The following is an 18,747-nucleotide window of genomic DNA, read 5'->3' as shown; positions in this document are numbered from 1 at the left end:
TTTGTCCGTGTGCCTGTGATGGTCTGTGGGGGCTGCTGGGGCAGCTGCAGGGAACTGCGTGGGCTGGAGGGGGCCACTGAGAGATGAGACTGGGGCTCTGCAAGGCCTGGTGGGAGGCGCTGGAGGTCATGGAATTTGGAGTGTGCTGAGATGGGGGCTGGGGCCTGAGAGTAAGGGCACCTTTAATAGTCAAAGAATTAAATGGAGATGAGGTGATTGCCTGGTGGGGCTAGAGATGGTGCTAGAGGTCAGGAAGTAACCAGTCACCCCCTTAAATCTCCACACCTCCCATTCCCCCCTCATCTGGGACCCCACCGCTTGCTCCCTCAGTCTCAATACTGCCTCCAGGGACTGGGGGTGTGGGCCAGCTCTCTCTCCCCAGCCTAGGGACTCTAGGGGCTGGGCCAGGGTTGAATCCTCTCAGCATTGCCCAGCATGGGGCAAGCACAGGGGGGTTTGGCACCAGAGGGTGGGCATCAGATGGGAATAGACACCCCATCCCTACTCACCCTCCCTTCCTCCCCCCTCACACCAACAGCTGGCTGCCTGATCCTGCCAGATGTCTGCCCGGCATCCCTCCTCCAAAGCCAGCAGAATCTTTGTCTCCCACCCCTGTGCCCACTCTTGGGGCTGCCCCAGCAGCCCCTACAGAAACCAGCAGCTCTGGGGGCCTTGGCCCCAGGGGAGTTGGGAGGACGCAGGTGCAGGGTGGGTGGGGCAGGGGCGGGCATCCTCCCCCCAACACATACAATGGGAGGGCCAAGCTCTGGCTTTTAATCCCAGACACTGGTCGCCATAGCACCCAGGATCCTCACAGGCTGCCCTGTTCCCAGAGGAACCTGGGGAGCCGGGCGGGGAAGAGGGGTGTCTGCTTCACTCCAGGGGATCCCAGGACACAGCAGCAGGATGGGCGGGCGGCCTTCAAGCCCCCTGGACAAGCAGCAGCAGCAGCACCTGAGGGGTGAGTGAGGGTGGGGAGGGGTGGGGGTGGGGAGGAGGGTTCAGGGTTGTCAGATACATAGGATGCCTATTAATGTGAATTCCAGATAAGCAATAAATAAACTTTTTTTTTTTTAGTATAAGTATGCCCCAAATTTTGCCTAAGGGCATAGTTATGCTACAAAAAAATAATTCCTTATTTACCTGAAATTCAAATTTAACTGGTGTCATGTACATTTTGGGGTAAATCTGGCAACCTGACTCAGGGCATGGGTTTGGGGTGTGGGGCACGGGCCAGGTGGGAGCTGCCCTAGGCCCAGCCGGATCTTGGGGGATAATTCTTCCAGGGGGGCAGGGATCCATAGATCCCTCTGTGTGGGCCCCGGGGGCTGAGTCACAGTTCTGATTTGAGACAAAGAAGGGTCAATGCCCTTCATCCTCCATGCACATGGCTGAGTACCTACTGTGTGCGGGGCACTGGGAATACGATGGATTCATGACTAGATCAGGAAAGGCCAACTCACCATTCTATATGGATTCAATAAGCTATTCTTCAATGTCAGGTATTTTCTATAGGGGCTCAAGGCAAACACTTATTACTCTCTCCTATAGAGGGGTACAGTGGCAGGCAGGCAGATAAAAGTTAGATAACCCAACTTCTTCCATCTCATGGTTCTACCATGCATGGCTTCTGTGTCTGAGGCCCCCTCACGGCACAGAAAGGCTGCTGAAGCTCCAGCCATTGGGTCCACATTCCAAGCAACAAGGTGGACTGGATGTTTTACATACAGTCAAGTGAGTGCATCTTAGGGAGACAGCTTGAAGAGCTTTAACAGCTGGGTGACCACCTCTTAGATCAGGATACAGAATACTCCCATCACTCCAGCAAGTTCCTCTGTTCTGGGGTGAGGCTTTTAGGAGATTTTGAAAAATTCTCTAGGTCAGGGGCGTGAAAAAACTTTCAGGTGCAAGGGAACTGGTCATTATCTTGATTGTGGTTTCTGGGTGTGGGCATGTGTGAAAGACCATTAAATGCTATGCTTTGTTCAAGTTCGTTGTGCATCAGTTATAAATTAAGCTGGAGTGCCTTAACCCCCTCCCCCAACCCCCCAAGGATGGAAACAGACAGTGGATGGTTAAGGGTGAATGGAACTTGGAGTATGTCTCGTGGGGTAACTTCGGGGTTTGGGGTGACGGTAGAAGCCCACCAGTTACTTCCATCCTGCCTTGCCTTCTTCCCCTGGTAGGTGGCCTGATTCAGCCACCTCACTGTTCCCTTGTCCCTGCAGACCAGGTGGAGGCCCTGCTAAGGAACTTCCTGCCTCAATACCGCGTACAGCTGGCAGCCTCTGTCCTGCAGCAGATTTCCCGGGAGCTGGTCCCCCAGGAGCTGGCTGGATGCCAACTGCTGCACAGCAAAGTGGGTGCCACAAATGAGGGTGGAGGGCTGCTGAGCAAACAAGAGGCCATTGGCTCAGCGGTGGGGGGGGGGGGGGGGCTTCCCGCACCTTTGTCCTTGCTGGTGCCACAACCTAGGGTGGCTACAAGCATTCACTAGCATGTCCTGGGCTGGCCGCTGGGGACACAGAGAGACCGGGACATACCCTGTTCTGTTCTCTGGGGCTCACAGTCTGATTGGGGGAAATGACCCCAAACAAGTTAACATATCGTGATGCAGGGTAGCTTCTGATGGGTGGTAGGAAATCAAGAAGAAGGGCACAGTTGAGTGTGGGGAGTCGAGGTGCCACGGGGCAGGGGGGGGGGGCGCCCTTTGAGCTGAGCTATAAAGGATGAGAAGAAGCCAGACCTGGAGCCCAGAATGGGAAGGGCATTGTAGGCAGAGGGCACAGCTAGGGCAAAAGCTCTGACGTTGGAAAAAGCTTGCCCTGAGTGCCACACGCAAGGACACAGCACAACCACTGGATGCCCAAGGTTTTGCATGTGAGGTGGCCTCTGTCTCATGCACTTTCCATTCCTCCTTGTACTTCAGTTGCCACTTCTTCCAGGAAGCCTTCCTGGATTGCCATTGCCCCCATCTCAGTCAGGCGCCTCCCCTGAGATCCCCATCCCAGCAAAGCCCCAGGTCACACATTAGTCACCTCCATGGGTCTGCTCTGCAAGGGAGGAGCCAGGCCTAGTCTCCTCTTTCCCTCACACCCACTCCTCATACCCACATGGTACCTGCATTGAGTAGGGGTGCAGGAATAGTTTGTGGATGGAACAAAGGAGCCTGGAGCTGTCTGGTCCCAGCTCCACATGTCTGCTGAGCCGGCAATGGCACCCAGGTCTTCCATGTGCCCCACACAACATACTCAATCCTTACCAGCCCCAGAGATGGGTCTTTGACCAGCAAGGAAACCAAGGCACAGAAAGGCAAAGTGATCTGCCTGAGGTCATACCACCAGCAAGAGGCAGAGGCATCCTTTGAACTCGGAGTTCATATCTCTTACTGACATTGGGTCCCCTGCCCCATCAGTTTTCCCACCTCACTCAGGTGCCTCTCCTCCCAGCTGTGCCTGCCCTGGGGTGGGGGCTCCCTGATGCTGTGGACACAGAGCACCCTCCCAACCAGAGCTCTCCCTGTCCCTCTTGGGGCACCATGGCGCCCGGGTGTCACTCCCACCTGCACCTCACACCACCTGCTGGTTTCAGTCACGTGGCCAGAGCACAGCTGACACTGGGTTTCGAGCAGTGTGGAGGGGCTTCCCCTTGCTTCAGTTTGAACATTTTATTTACTTATTATTTTACTCCTCACCCAAGGATATTTTTCCATTGATTTTTAGAGAGTGGAAGAGAGAGGGAAAGACAGAGAGAAACATCAATGTGAGAGAAACACATTGATTGGTTGCCTCTTGCACATGCCCTGACCAGAGCCTGGGCCGAGAAGGAGCCTGCAGCCGAGGTACATGGCCTTGACCGGAATTGAACCCGGGACCCTTTGGTCCGCAGGCCGACGCTCTATCCGCTGAGCCAAACCAGCTAGGGCAGTATTTATTTTATATGTTTGTATTTTTTATATCACTAGAGGCCCGGTGCATGAAATTTGTGCCCCCAGGGGGGTCCATTAGTCCGGCCTGCGCCCACAGGGGATGTCCGACTGATGGCTCCTGCTACAGCCGCTGTGCTTGCCAGCCTGAGCCAGTCTTCTGGCTGAGCCATGCTCCCCCTGTGGGAGTGCACTGACCACCAGGGAGCAGCTCCTGTGTTGAGCGTCTGCCCCCTGGTGGTCAGTATGTGTCATAGCGACCAGTCATTCCACTGTTCAGTCGATTTGCATATTAGTCTTTTATTATATAGGATTTCTATAATAGCATTTTAACAATATTTTATGAAAAATTTTAGACCTGGGAAAAGGTATGGAGAATCATTAAAAACACACAGAGTTCCTACCATCCCAGCAAAGAATCAAAATATCACAATTGCAGTTAATTGATTCATGGAATATTTATTGAGCACCAACCATGCGCCAGACACTGCCCTGGGACCCAGTGATGACACAAAACACACAATGCAGGTGTCAGGTAGTAGGGAGAGTGACAAAGGAAATGAAACAGAGGACAGAGAAAGTGTCCCCCTGAGGACAGAGGCCCGGCCTTTTCTCATATAGTTACACTACACCTGCCCCATGACCCAGCAACTCCACTTGCATTGCGTAGTTAATGTTGTGTGACAGTATACTGCCAACCAGTAGCTTAAAGCAACACACACTTATCTCACAGTTGCTGTAAGTCAGGAATCTAGAGGCAGCTTCTCTGAGTCCTTCCTTTCAGGGTCTCTCACAGATTGCAATCGAGGTATTGGCCAGGGCTGGGGTCTCCTCTGAGGCTCAAGTGAGGGAGGGTCCGGCTCCAGATGAAGTGGCGTTGATAAGAATGCCTGTCTCAGGGCGTGTGGAAGATACACTGAGTGGCCAGATTATTATGATCTCTGAACGCATAATAATCTGGCCACTCAGTATATATATTAGAGGCCCGGTGCATGAATTCGTGCATGGGTGGGGTCCGGCCAGTCTGGCCAGGGGGAGGGGACATGGGCGGTTGGCCGGCCTGCCTGCTGGTCGAACTCCTGGTCGCGGGGACAATTTGCATATTAGCCTTTTATTATATAGGATATACACTGAGTGGCCAGATTGTTATGCGTTCAGAGATAATAATAATCTGGCCACTCAGTGTATTTCAGTTCTTATTTGGAAGGGCCACACATAAGTGCTTGCTCTGAGGGTGCCTGGTAAAGAGCAGGAGTGGCCCTATGCTTAGTGGCACCCGTGGGAGCTGTCCTGATGGTCTGGACATCGGAACACTGGCCAGTGCTCTGGCATCTGAGAGCCCCTCCTCCACAGAAGCTTCCTCGAGTCCGTGAGCACCAAGGGCCCCTGACCCAGCTGCGGGGCCACCCACCCCGGTGGCAGCCGACCTTCTGTGTCCTGCGTGGGAATGGCCACCTGGAGTGGTTCAGCCACAGGGAGGTGAGTGAGTGGCTTGTGTCCCTTCGGCCTCCAGATTCTCCGTCCCGCCCTCCCCAGGGTGGGTGTAGGGTCCGGCTACCAGCATAGCCCCTCTCCTTTCTTCGATCATCTAGCCTGAATCGAGGGCCCCTGAGTCCCTGGCCTGGGCTGGGCGGCCATCTCCTGTTGTGCCAGGTGGCTGGACTGAGGCCCGGGACAGGGGTAGGGGCTTCCTCACGGTCGTCAGCAGAGCCGAGGTTGAAGCCATGCTAGGCCTGCGTGCGTCATGCCCACGCCCTGCTTCCCGGCTGGGGAACTCCTCCAGGCCCCCTGATGCCCTGGGATGCAGTTTCCACCTTACGAGATGGGTGATGACGGCCTACAAAGCACGGGGCTGTCGGACTCAATGAGATAACCCCCCACACACTGGCACTGGCCCGGCACACAGTGGAGGCAGCAGATCGTCTGTGGAGAAGGGGGAACGAGGTGGAGGCAGGGAGGGAGGTGGAGGATTTCCCCAGCTAACCCCAAACCTTCCCCAGATCCTACACTGAGACGTGGGGGCCACAGTTTAGACCTGTCCCAGAGCGGTTCTTTGGACGCTTTTTGTAGGAATATGAAAATGGGGGCCGTCCTCTGGGCTCCACGGCCCTGACAGGGTACGCCGTCCTGACTTCCCAGCGGGAATATCTCCACCTGTTGGACAGTCTCTGCCCAGACTCCTCAGGTAAGGCTCCTGGGGACCCCAAAAGCAGGTGTCTCTACTTCAGTGCTGTTGACACTGGGGCCCCGTCAGTGGGGGCTGCCCTGAGCAGTGCAGGGTGTCGAACAGCATCCCTGGTCTCCACCCACTAGATGCCGGTAGCAGCCCCCACCCCAAGTGCGACAAGGAAATATGTCTCTACACATTGCCACGTGTCCCCCGGGGGCAGCGTTGTTGCTGGATAAGCAACCCAACTCTACAAAGAAACACCCTTTCTCACCAGTGAGAGAGGTTGGTCCCTGGACCAGAACCAAAGTAGCAAAAACAAACATCTGTGGGGAGATGGGCACTGGTGGGGGTGGGGGGGTCGCACAAACTGGGTGCTGGGTGTATTGCTCAGTCTAGCGTTTCCAGGAGGTTCTCCCTTCCTCCCTCCCTTCTTCCCTTCTCTCTCCTCCTCCTCCGCACCCTCCTCTCTCTCTTTTTCTCTAACTTCCTCCCTCTTCCCCTCCCTCCCTTTCTCCTTCCATTGCCCCTTCTCCTCCTCTCCCTCCCCTGTCCTCCTCTCTTTCTCACCCTCTCCCTCCGTTTCTTCCTCTCTGCCTTCCTCCCAGGACACGCTGTGCAGGAACAGGGAAAGGCGCAGCACAGCTGGGCTGGATGCATCTGACCAGGGCTTGCGTTATCTCATTGAGCCCGCCCAGCAGGCAGCCCCACCACTAGTTACCCCATTCTACAGATGCATGCACTGAGGCCGAGGCCTGTCCTACGATTAGTAAGGCTCAGAGCTAGAACTGCATCATTGACTTCCCTGAGGAGCTATCTTGCCACCAAACGATGCAAATGCAGCAACAAGGACAGTCTTCAGAAATGTCGGGGACGCTGCAAACATTGGGATCCACCCACATACCCCTTTGTGTCACCCTTTGCTACTTTGCTTCTGGTCCAGTGACCAACCTCTCTCCCAGCAAAATGAATGTATCTTACTGCAGTCTGTGTATACTACTCTGGAGATCAGAACAAAACACTGAGGATTTTAGGAGGCCTCAAATAGATTCAACAGAATTAAATCCACCCATTGTGTCCTCCCAACCATTCTAGGTCATTGATAACACGTTCGAACCCATTTTACAGGATCAGAGAGATGAAAAACTGTGCCCTATGCACGGAAAATGGTTTGGCCACGTTTGAACCTGGGAAGGGCTGGCTCCAGACCCCCCTGCAAGCAGGGCTCAGCTCACAAGCCAACTAGGATAGGTTGTTGGTGGCTGCCCAGGCCAATGTGTTGAGGAGGATGCGGGGGCTGGGAGACAGTGCTGGGATGAATTGCTCATGCCTGGGCACATCCTCGCTGGAGACTGAGCTGGAATTCGGACACTGCAGCTGTAGCAAGGATTATGCATAGTGAGCAACTGCCCATGCGAGGGTCTCCTCTAAGTATATCATGGTCACTTTCTCCTGGTGAAGGAACGGTTGTAGAGCAAAGGAATGAATGCCGCTGTGGCCTCCTCTGTCTGCTTTCAGGAGACCACACGCAGGAGGAGCCTGACCCCCTCCTGGAAACGCCCGTGAACTTCCCCCTGTTCCTGCAGCACCCCTTCCGAAGGCACCTCTGTCTCTCTGCAGCCACAGCGGAGGCGCAGCGAGCCTGGAGGCTGGCCCTGCAGGGTGGCATCCGGCTCCGTGGCACAGGTGGGTCCCGGGGAAGGTCAGGCAGGGATGGGGCCCCGGGTCTGGGGTTAGATGGCTCTGCTCCTGCTGGCTGTGGGACCCGCTCCCAGTCTCAGTTTCCTTATCTATAAAATGGGTTGTGGGGGGGAGACAGACAGGAGAGGGCTGTGACGGGGACACTGCCTTGTGGAAGCTTCATCAGGGAGGGCTTCTAAGAGCAGGGGATGTGGAAGCTGGGGTCCAAAAAGGTGAGGGGCCAACCAGCGATAAAGGGAACAGGACAACACAAACAGGGGCAGGCTGTTGGCCGAACGAATGTACCTAAATGGGGAGGCCCGTGGCTGCCCGCAGGGGATGCCTTTCCCACGCTGTGTAGAGGCTCCTGGGGGGCTGGCGTGGTCTTGGGGAGCGTTTTCCCTGCGGAGGTGGGTGAGACCTGGGTGCTGGGGACCTGCAGGGAGGACGAGGGCGTCCTTCCTCTTGGGGAGCAGGGGAGCCAGGCAGGCGCGCGAGCAGAGGAGGGGTGCGCGGGCACTGAGGAGCCTCCCCCACCCCCAGTCCTACAGCGAAGCCAGGCCCCCGCCGCCCACGCCTTCCTGGAGGCCGTGCGGCTCTACCGGCAGCACCGAGGCCACTTTGGCCACGACGACATGACGCTGGGCTCGGACGCGGAGGTCAGTGCCGTGCGAGGCCCCATCCGGACCCCCAGAGCCCTCTGGGCCTTCAGCGGAGCCCACGGCCCCCTCCTTCTCCTGCAGGTGCTGACCGCGGTGCTGATGCGGGAGCTGCTGCCGGCGCTGCGAGCCCAGACCCAGCCGGGCTTGCGGGGGGCCGGCCGAGCCAGGGCCTGGGCCTGGACCGAGGTGCGCGCGGGATCGCGGAGGTGCCGCAGGGACTCGGGGTGCAGGGACACTGCGGAGGGGGTGGGAGCCGGGCACCCAGCTTCGCCTCCTCTGACTGTCGCCTGAACTCTCCCTCTCTCTCCGCGTGTTTGTCTCTATCCGTCCCTCCATCCCGCGGTCCGGACCCCCGCAGCTCCTGGATGCGGTTCACGCCGCTGTCCTGGCCGGGGCCTCTGCAGGGCTCCGCGCCTTCCAGCCCGAAAAAGACGAGCTGCTCGCGGCCCTGGAGAGGACGATCCGCCCGGACGTGGACCAGATGATGAGGCTGCGGGGGCGCGTGGCAGGGAAGCTGCGGAGTGAGCCTGGGGGATGGGGCGGGGCCTGGCGGGGCGGGGCGGGGCCTGGGGACGGGGCGGGGCCTGGGGACGGGGCGGGGCCTGGCGGGGCGGAGCCGGGAGCCTGAGAGAAAGAAGGGGACCAAGGTGGGTGTAAGGGGGGGCCGAGAGTCCGGGAACTGAGGACGCGGCAGGGGCGGGGCTGGAGAATGAAAGGGCGTGGCGTGACAGGCGGGAGAATGGGCGTGGCCCTGAGGCTGTGACTGGGCGGGGCAGGATCTAGGAGGAGGGCGGGGCCGTGGAAAAGGGGTCCGGCCAGGGATGGAGCGGGTGAGGCCAGCTCTGGAGAGACAGGAGGCCCCGGTGGTGGCACGTCTGACCCGGGTTGTTCAGTCAGATGGCGGAGGGGGCTCCCACATGCCAACTAAGATAGGTTGTTGGCGGCTGCCCAGGCTACTGTGTTGAGGAGGATGCAGGGGCTGGGAGACAGTGCTGGGATGAATTGCTCAGTTAGAAAGCGGACCGGGCTGGCCTCCGGACTCTGCCTTCCCGCCATGCGCTTCTGAGCCGGCCCCACCGCGCTCGAAGCCCCCGTTTCTCCGTAAAATGGGGCGGAGAGGGTGCTCAGCGTCTGCGTTCCGCCCACCTCACCCTGCGGAGCCTAGGGTCTCCCACGACTCCACTTGCGGAGCCCCTGGCGAAGGAGACCCAGGCCAGTGCTTTCCACCCTCAGCCGAAGTCCAGGGCCCCCTGGAGTCCTGCCTGCGCAGGAAGGTGGACGCGCAGCTGCCCCGGGTCTCGCAGACTCTGCTGAGCATCGTGGAAGCTGCACTGGCGGCGGTGCAGACCCTCCTAGCCCAGGGCATGGACCGCCTGTGCCGCCACCTGCGTGCGAATCCCTCGGGCGCGCGGCTGCGGAGAGAGGTGAGCTCTAGCGGGTGAGGGGCTGTGAACGTCATAGAAGAGCTGCATGAACCTTGCATCTTTCTTGTTTGACAACCTTTTCTTCTTAAAAACTCGAAACAGCTTTTTTTCCAGGCTGGTTTTTTGTTTGTTTGTTCGTTCGTTTGTTTGTTTGTTTTATTTATAACTAGAGGCCTGGTGCACAAATTTATGCATAGGTGGGGTCCCTAGGCCTGGCCAGCAATCAGGGCCGATCAGAGCCAGGCCAATCGGGGCCTGCCAGCTGTGGGGAGGGGCTGCAGGCCAATTGGGGCCTGCTGGCTCTGGGGAGGGATGGGGTGCAGGAGGTTGGCCGCCAGCCCCGAGGAGGCAGCTGGCCCTTGGCACCCCTGGGAAAGGGACCTCGTCCACCGCCACCCACCCCTGATCCCCCATTCAAGCCCGGGGCCCAAAGGCCCCAGCAGGGTCGGGAGAGGTCGCGACAGTCAGTGGGATGGGTGCGGAAGGAATGGACGCCAGATACCAACGCTGATGCCTGGCCACAGGAGGTTGGCTGTGGGAGTGCACTGACCACCAAAGGGCAGCTCCTGCATTGAGCATCTGCCCCCTGGTGGTCCGTGTGCGTCATAGCAACTGGTCTACCAGTCGTTCCAGTCATTCTGGCCGTTCGATCGTAGGTCACTTAGGCTTTTATATATAGAGATGGACAACGATGCTATGGTTATCAGGACACTGTTTAAAATGTGGGGGAAAGGAGTAAGATGACGAGAGTAACAATAATATCAGTTTGGAGTCACCTTCCCCCCAAACTCTCCCTCCTGCCATTCCTCTGTTTAGCCAGAGCCCACCCTGTCCCCAGAGAATTCTGCTCCACACAGATCAGCTCAGTTCTTCTGATGTTAAATGAGCACCTACTACGCACCTTCAACTCATGACACATCCATTTCCTAATCACCTCCGTCAGGAACCGTCCCTGGCCCCTCTGCATCTGCAGCTGCCTGAGCTTCCCTCACCATGAGGGCATTTACACACCATTGTGGTTGGTTGTCTCCAGTCTATCTCCCCAGACTTTCCTGTGAGCTCCGGGAGGTGTTGGGTTACTCCACGTAGGCAGGCCTCGGGCTCAGCCCCGAGAGGCCATCAGATGGTGGGCAAAGGTGCCACAAGGACCGAGTGTGCCCATTTCCCCTCAGTCCTGCCAGCACCGCCTATCACCAGTTCTCCAGGTTTTACCATTTTATGTCCATCACACCATACCTCACTGTTACTTTTATTGTGCATTTTTGTGGTGATAGCCAAGGTAAGATGTGTTCCCATTTGTGTTTTTCCTTCGATGCATCGGCTCTGAGGCCCTTGGTCCTGCTTTTCCACCGGCTGATGGTGTTTTCTCACCTGACTGCCATTGGAGCACAGGTTTACTCGTTTGGTGAGATGCCGTGGGATCCAGAGCTGATGCAGACTTGCTTCCGCGAGGCTGAGCGGAGCCGGGGCCGCCTGGAGCAGCTGGTGGCACCGTTTGGCTTCCTGGGAGCACGAAGTCTGGTGTTTGGGGCCCAGGATCTCGCACAGCAGGTGAGGCGAAGGCAACTGCCTTCACCGAGCAGGCGTCAGTTGTGTGCTGGGGAGACCAGGATGACCGAGACAGACCTGGCCTCCCTCGCTGGGCTCCCGGGGTCATGTAGACATGAGCCATGACCAGGCAGTGAGCACGTGATGGACAGGGCTGTGGTGTGGATGCACCGGGTGCCGTGCGAGCCCCAAGGACGTGCTTGATCAGTCTCGAGGTTGGGAGGACTCCCAGGAGAGGACCTCCAAGCTGGGGCAGCAGTGGGAGAAATGGGGGCTGGGGCATGTCCTGGGCAGAGGGATCAGTATGTGTAAGTGCTGGGAAGTGAGAATGCTTGTCTGCCTTTGGGGAAATTAAACAATTTAGAGACACTGGGTTGTAGGTTTTAAGGGAGGGCAGAAAGGTGGGAGATGTGCCAGTGAGGTGGGTGGGCAGACGGGTCAGGGCCCTCTGTATGGGGTTAAGTGGCTGGCCTCTGCCCCAGGGGCAAGGGGGAGCCACAGCAGGGAGGGGCGTGGCCACATTTAAAGTGAAGAAGCCACCCCTGCCTTGGGGAGCGTGGGCTGTCGGGGCAGGAGTGGCAGACGCCTCCACTGGTTGGGTGCTACTGGTGAAGAGAAGCAGGGTGTGTTTTGAAGGCCAAGGGGGTGGGTCCTGCTAATGGACACGGTAAGTGAAGGAGATGGGGATTGAGAAGACCGAGTGGTGCCCGGCACAGTTGCTCAATTTGCATATTGCCCAGGAGCACTCAGCCCATGAGGGCGAACTCCAGGCGGCTCTCTGCTCCCCAGGCTGGGCACCCCGGCACCATTCTCCAGCGGGGAGGCTGCTTTCCACCAGTTTGCACATAGGCCCCCACCAACTGGGTGATCCCTGGCTCCTGAGAGGAGGTGCTATTTTTTAAAAATATGTTTTTATTGACTTTAGAGAGAGAGGAAGGGAGAGGGAGAGAGATAGAAACATCAGTGATGAGAGCATCATTGACCGGATGCCTCCTGCACGCCCCCTATTGGGGATGGAGCCCAGGCATGTGCCCTGACTGGGAGTTGAACCGTGACCTCCTGGTTCATAGGTCGACGCTCAACCACTGAGCCACACCGGCCGGGCAGGAGGTGTTGTTTCTTGAGACAAGGGGGAGGCTGAGGGAAGTGGCTGGCAGGGACGGATTGGATGCTGAGAAGGTGTCAGTTGGGCAGGAACGAGGCTGATAAGGCCAGAGAGTGGGTTACCCGGGAGTCATCCCAGTTCCTCCCTCCACAGCTCATGGCCGACGCCGTGGCCACCTTCCTGCAGCTGGCCGACCAGTGTCTGACCAGGGCCCTGGACTGCATCCAGGCTGCCCAGCAGCTGGAGAAAGTCAGGGGGCGCGTGCTGAAGGTGAGGCCTGCGGGGAGGGCATGGACGTGGGCCTGGGTGCCCCGATGGCCACTGGACCGGCCACTGTGTGTGTCGTGCAGAAGTTCCAGTCGGACAGTGGCTCAGCGCAGAGGAGGTTCGTCCGCGGGTGGCAGCTCTGCATCTTTTTGCCCTTTGTGCTGAGCCAGCTGGAGCCACGCTGCAAAGCGGTGAGCGCATGGGGGACATGCAGGCAGGGCCTATAGGGCGACCAAGCTTCTGTATCTCTGCAAAGTGCTCGCTCCCGCACAGAGCCACTGTGACAATTAGAGACTCTTGTTCCCTGAGCTCTGGGGCTCCACTGGGCGCCCACAAATGCCCTCTGCTTCTCCCATGACAGTGCTCGATGTCTGTCACTTGAGAGCTGGGGTGGGGCACATGCATCACATACTAGCAGGTGACACAGGTTTCAGAGGAGGGGGAGCAGAGGGTGAGTGTGTGGGGGTGCTGTGGTCATGGAGGCTCTCCCTGAGAAGAGGACACTGGAGAGGCAGTGAGCTGATGGCATGAGCCATGTCCCAGGGAAGGGCATTCCAGGCAGAGGGCACAGCATGTGCTAAAGCCCTGAGGCAGGCCTGGGCCAGCGTGCCGTGCTGAGGGAACAGTGAGGCGGTGGGAAAGAGATGAGGGGAGAGGTCCCGGGGGCCTGGCCACACAGGGCTTGCGGGCACCAGGCCGGGGTTGGTCTGAGGCAGTGGTCGGCAAACTCATTAGTCAACGGAGCCAAATATCAACAGTACAACGATTGAAATTTCTTTTGAGAGCCGAATTTTTTAAACTTCTTCTAACGCCACTTCTTCAAAATAGACTCGCTCAGGCCGTGGTATTTTGTGGAAGAGCCACACTCAAGGGGCCAAAGAGCCTCAGGTGGCTCGCGAGCCGCAGTTTGCCGACCACCGGTCTGAGGTGCTAACCGGCTCCTCTAGAGGAAGTGGCTGTGGGGGATCCTAGAAGAGACATCGGTGCTATTCCTGTTGAGGTGGGATGTGCTTGTTCCATCAATCTGCACGGCAACCCGAGGGCGTGCAGCAGGTCATGGAGTCCCATTTTAAAGACGAGGAAAATGAGGTTCAAGGCCACCCAGGTACCTAGACCGGGGTCACAGCGGGAGCTGGCACCTGCCAAGCGCCCACCCCTCCGCCCAGCCCCTCACCCACCTCCATTCCAGGAGCTGCTTGAGTTCGAAGGGGATGTTCTTGCTGTGGGCAGCCCTGCCCTGACCATCGAGGGCATCTATGAGGATGTCATCCGGGGGGTCCTGCTGCAGAGGATCGATGGAGGTGAGCTCGGGGGAGCCTGGTGACCCCTGGCCGCGTATGCTGAGCCCTGTTGCCTCACTTCCTGTGAACACTAGCCTTCTGACTGCGGGTCCCGCCCGGGACAGAGGTGGACAAGCCTGGAGGGGCAGTGACAGCAGCTCCCTGAGTGAGGGCACTGGGACGAGGCTCGCAGGGGTGTGTAGGACTTCTCAGGATGAGGGGAAGGAGGCAAAATTAAAAAACTGCAGCTGGACACTCACATTTAGTCATCCGCAGTCACCGCCTGTGTTTTTGCTGGCTGGCACTGAGCCCCCAAGAGTTCTTGGACTTGGGCTAGGCCTCCCAGGATCTCCAGCCCTGGGAAAAGGCTCCGGAACGGTCTCTTCTCCCTCCTGCCTTGTCCGTTCACTCAGGACCCAACGTCTGTGACCGCTGAGACGTGTGCAGTAACTCGGGGCTGAGCAGCATGTGATGGTGACCATGCCACGGCATTCACGTGGCCCTCACCGAGGGAGGGCAAGACAACAGCAGGAGGGGAGGCTGGAGGCTGCCCAGGCAGACATGCAGGGGCTTGAATGACAGGCAACAGGGAGTCATGGAGGGTGTGAGCAGAGGATGACAGTGGCCAGACGGAAAACGAGGGAGGAGGCCGAGGGCACGGCCCTGGGAACAAATGATGGGCCCACGCAGGGGCAGCTCCCAAGAGGACGGAGCCCAGTGATGAGGATGAGGCAGGAGCAGAGGTGCCGCATTGCTGGGCCCGGTGTCACCGAGTACACAGGAGAGCGTGCCACCTGCGGATGGAGTGCAGGGAAAGGGGAGGCATCCCTGAGAGCCTGTGTTTGAAGGACACAAAGAGGAAGAAGGGACACAGAGCGGTTTGATAGGTGACAGCAGCGTTTTGGGAGCCAGGAAGTAAGGGTGAGGATGTGGGCTCCATCTGTGGGGAGCTGAATAGGGGACACTTTATTTTTATTTTATTTTTATTTCTTTGTTGATTAAGGTATCACATATTTGTCCTCATCCCCCCATTCCCATCCCAAACCCCTCCCCACGTATGCCCTCACTCCCCTGTTGTCCGTGACCACTGGTTAGGCTTATATGCATGCATACAAGTCCTTTGGTTGATCTCTCCCCCTTGCCCCCACTGAATAGGGGACACTTTAAATGAAAAAAGGCTATTCTCTGATTGGGGGCGGGGGGGGGGGAATCCCAAAACAGGTAACACCTCCATTCCCAGAGGTTTTCTTTTTTTTTTATTTTTTTTTTTATTTTATTTTATTATTATTTTTAATTTCTTTATTGATTAAGGTGTCACATATTTGTCCTCATCCCCCCTCCCAGAGGTTTTCCATGTCCTTAGGTTTTCCAAATCCTTAATGGATTTGTGACATCTGCTTGGAATGCAGTGTTTTGAGGTGGAGCTGGAAGCATCTGGCTCAGTGAAGATGTCGGGGATCAGCTAGCAATGTCTGCCTTGGGCACAGGCATGGAGAGGGGCTCAAATAAGCCATTTGTTTGAAGTTCTTGGTTGAGCCCTTTCCTCCATCCTTTGCCCTTTTGTGGCTTCTTTGGGAGAATGATGGAAGCTCTTCGATGCCCGGGCTTCTCCAGGTGGGTCCAGGGAGTTATCTGTTGTTTTAGAACTGAAAAAGGCCCTCAGTGCCAGCGACGTATCCTGTACTCTGGATGGCTGCTCGGGGGTCGCATGGGACCAGGCGGGAGCAGGTGAGGACCTCACAGGTTCTTGGGCCATGCCAGTGAATTGATGGGAGGTAGGGGGGCTTTACAGGGTGTATGGGATCATTGAAAGCGTAGGTCCCTGGATGGAACAGCATCCACCTGTCTCCTGGTGTGGCTGGTCTGGCCAAGCTCATGGTGAACAAGAGCAGTGGGGAGCCACGGAGTGTGTTGGAGCCACAGAGGGACCCTCTTAGCCCAGGCTGTGCCAGGAATTTGTGTCCCACCTCATCTGGCCAAAACTCGGTGGGGCCTCCCCAGCAGCTACGAGTTCCCAACACTGAAAGGAGAGGTTGTGGTGGTGGGAGCCTTGGGTTCACCCTGAGCAAGGGCCCAGCAAGAGGGGAGCAGGGATTGAGAGCTCCCTTGGGAACTGCTGTTACGAGAGCTCTGGAAACCCACCCGGCTACCTGCATCCATGGAAACTCTGAGATAATAGATGTGTGTTGTTTTCAGCTGTGAATTTTAGGGGCCATTTGTTATGCAGCTATAGCTAACTAACACGGGTCTAGGGCAGTATCCCTTAGCCAGTCGCTGCAGATAAACTGATGAATATCCACACACATTGGGATGAACAGAAGATTAAACAAAGACTTCTTACCAAGACTTCAGAATATTTTGTGATTTGCAATTGGCAATGAGAGTTTGTAGGGGAGCTCCTTAATCTACTTAACCAGGATCTAAATGATGATGGGTTTTGCTTCTAGTCTCCCCCTCTAAGAGGTAACACCACAGGGGATGGCCTCCTGGGTACTTTTCAGGCAAGTGCAGGTGTTTGTGGGTAAATCCCTCGATGTGAAACCTCATGGTTCAGAGCATGTGTGCTTGTCATTCCAGAAGTGGTCTTCAGAGCTCTCTCCATCAGGGTGGTCCCATCTGGTTGTGGCCCCTCACCTGTGTGCAGGCGGTCCCTTACCCCACAGGCCGCACAGGCTGTCAGCTGACTTGAAATTTCTCAGACCTTCTGGGTGGAAAATGGTGCCTTGGCTTCATTTGAATGGACACATCTTCTTGGAGATGAAAATAAACATCTTTTCATGTGTTGAGGAACAGTTTTTAGCTCTTCTGTGGAACTCTGTTCCTCTCCTTGGCTCACTTAGGTTCTAGGTGCTTACAAATTAAATTTTTATTGCTAATATCCCATTTACTGAGCATTTATTATGTGCCAGGCATTTTTTGGGCATCCTTGTGACACGTTCCATTTTACAGATGAGGAAACTGAGGCTCAGAGAGGGACTTGCCCCAAGCAGCCAGGCTCCTGCACTGAGGTCCAGCCGCTCTGCCCACTGCTGCCTCCAAGGACGCTCCGGAGCTGAATCTGCCTACAGCCATCTTCATGACCAATAGATGACTGTCTACTGGTGGAATTTCTGAGTCATACGAACCATTTCAAGGCTTTCATAACCAACTCACCTCCACCTCACTCCTTCTCTGAAGGGCTGTGCCTTTTCACATTCCCACCAGCAGAATTTGTGCATATTCTCCATATCCTTTCCAAATATTAGGAATTTTCATAAAAGAAAAAAAGTCAACTTGATGGGCACACACATTTCATTTTTTTAATTTTGAATTTGTTTGATGACTAAAATGAATCTAAAAATGTTTATTGGCCCTAGCCGGTTTGGCTCAGTGGATAGAGTGTCGGCCTGCAGACTGAAGCGTCCCAGGTTCAATTCCCGCCAAGGGCACATGCCTGGATTGCAGGCTCGATCCCCAGTAGGGGGCGTGCAGGAGGCAGCTGATCAATGATTCTCTCTCATCATTGATGTTTCTATCTCTCTATCCCCCTCCCTTTTTCTCTAAAATCAATAAAAAAATATATTTTTAAAAATAAAAATGTTTATTGGCCATTTATATGTTTGTGGGTTAACATTGAATTGTCTGTTCATGGATTTCCATACTCCCCCCGCACCCCCCCCCCCCCAGGAGATTTTATCTTTTTCATATCGATCCCTGGTAACTCTGTATATATTAATGGTATTAACACTTTGTATCCAGATATTTTTTTCTCAGCTTGCTGTGGGCCTTTTGGGTTTGCTTACACAGCTCCCAAATTTAACTCGGTAACAAGTTTCTCAGCTGAGAGAACTTATGCGGACTTCCCTCTGCTTGCCAGAAAAGTCATCTGTGCACTCGAGGTTGGCAGCTTCCCCAGGTCACAAGCCTTCCAGCTGCTTCCGGAGCAGGTTCCTGCGGGACTTCCCCAATGTTCTTCTCCTTTCAGCTCTCAGCGGGGATTGCACACCCCCCAGAGATGGTTTCCTCCCATCCTGTCCTGGAGATTTGAGCCTTCCCCGAGAGAATAAGGTTTCCCTCACGTTTCCGGGTGGCCCCCCTCCACCACCATCTTCTGGGCTACGTTCACAGTCCTGTCCAGCTGGCTTCTCTACCCAGGATGTCGACAGTTATTCTGGGAAAATTGCAGCAACAAGAATCTGTCATCCTGCCCACTTTGAGAAAACCACTGTTTGCCCTGGGGTCTAACTCCTTCCAGGCTTTTCTCTTCCAGTCTTTTCTTGGAGTGTCAGAGCCGGAGACTCTTGTCACCCTGTTTTTCTTGCTTAATATGCAAGATCTTTTGTTGCCAGGCCCCTTTCCCGCCGCTCAGAGTCAAATCACGTAACCAGAAAAGGCTGGGCTGCATTTCTAAAACATTCGGCCCCAAACTTAACGTGTGCAGACAATTGAAAAAATATCGGGAAACAGAAGCGAAGTAGAGAAAAGTAATTAGAGGAAGGGCAAGGGCAAGGGGGAAGAGTCTGAAGAGCAGGAGGGGCGGGTGTCACCTGACTCCACAGACCTGCTGGGAGATTTGGGGCTCCCCCCGCCCAAGCTCACTGCCCCATCTTGCGTGCCAACCAGGACACAAAACCCCATCCCTGAATTGTACCTAGCAACATTAACCCGCTGCCATGCACATTAATAAATATACATCTGAGCATCTTTCTT

General features: G+C 56.1%; 1 protein-coding gene across 2 annotated transcripts; it reads left to right on the top strand.

Annotated features, from left to right (window-relative positions):
• Positions 1-885: 885 nt before the first annotated feature.
• Positions 886-17,660, top strand: NIBAN3 (niban apoptosis regulator 3). Of its 2 annotated transcripts, XM_054717283.1 has the most exons (15): positions 886-961; positions 2,229-2,359; positions 5,279-5,404; positions 5,996-6,110; positions 7,611-7,778; positions 8,316-8,431; positions 8,516-8,620; positions 8,793-8,955; positions 9,668-9,858; positions 11,251-11,409; positions 12,665-12,781; positions 12,862-12,969; positions 13,968-14,079; positions 15,703-15,786; positions 17,008-17,660. In XM_054717283.1, exons 1-15 carry the CDS (start codon positions 907-909, stop codon positions 17,112-17,114), a joined length of 1,857 nt encoding a protein of 618 aa, XP_054573258.1. In that variant the 5' UTR covers positions 886-906; the 3' UTR covers positions 17,115-17,660. The 2 variants fall into 2 exon arrangements, with proteins under 2 accessions (XP_054573258.1, XP_054573257.1); XM_054717282.1 differs by lacking the exon at positions 12,862-12,969 and having other exon boundaries at positions 907-961.
• Positions 17,661-18,747: the final 1,087 nt, after the last annotated feature.

The sequence above is a fragment of the Eptesicus fuscus genome, chromosome 6, assembly GCF_027574615.1.
Source record: "Eptesicus fuscus isolate TK198812 chromosome 6, DD_ASM_mEF_20220401, whole genome shotgun sequence".
Classification (NCBI taxonomy): domain Eukaryota; kingdom Metazoa; phylum Chordata; class Mammalia; order Chiroptera; family Vespertilionidae; genus Eptesicus; species Eptesicus fuscus.
The sequence above is the reverse complement of the archived record's forward strand: the minus strand, read 5'-3'. Positions and strand labels throughout refer to the sequence as shown.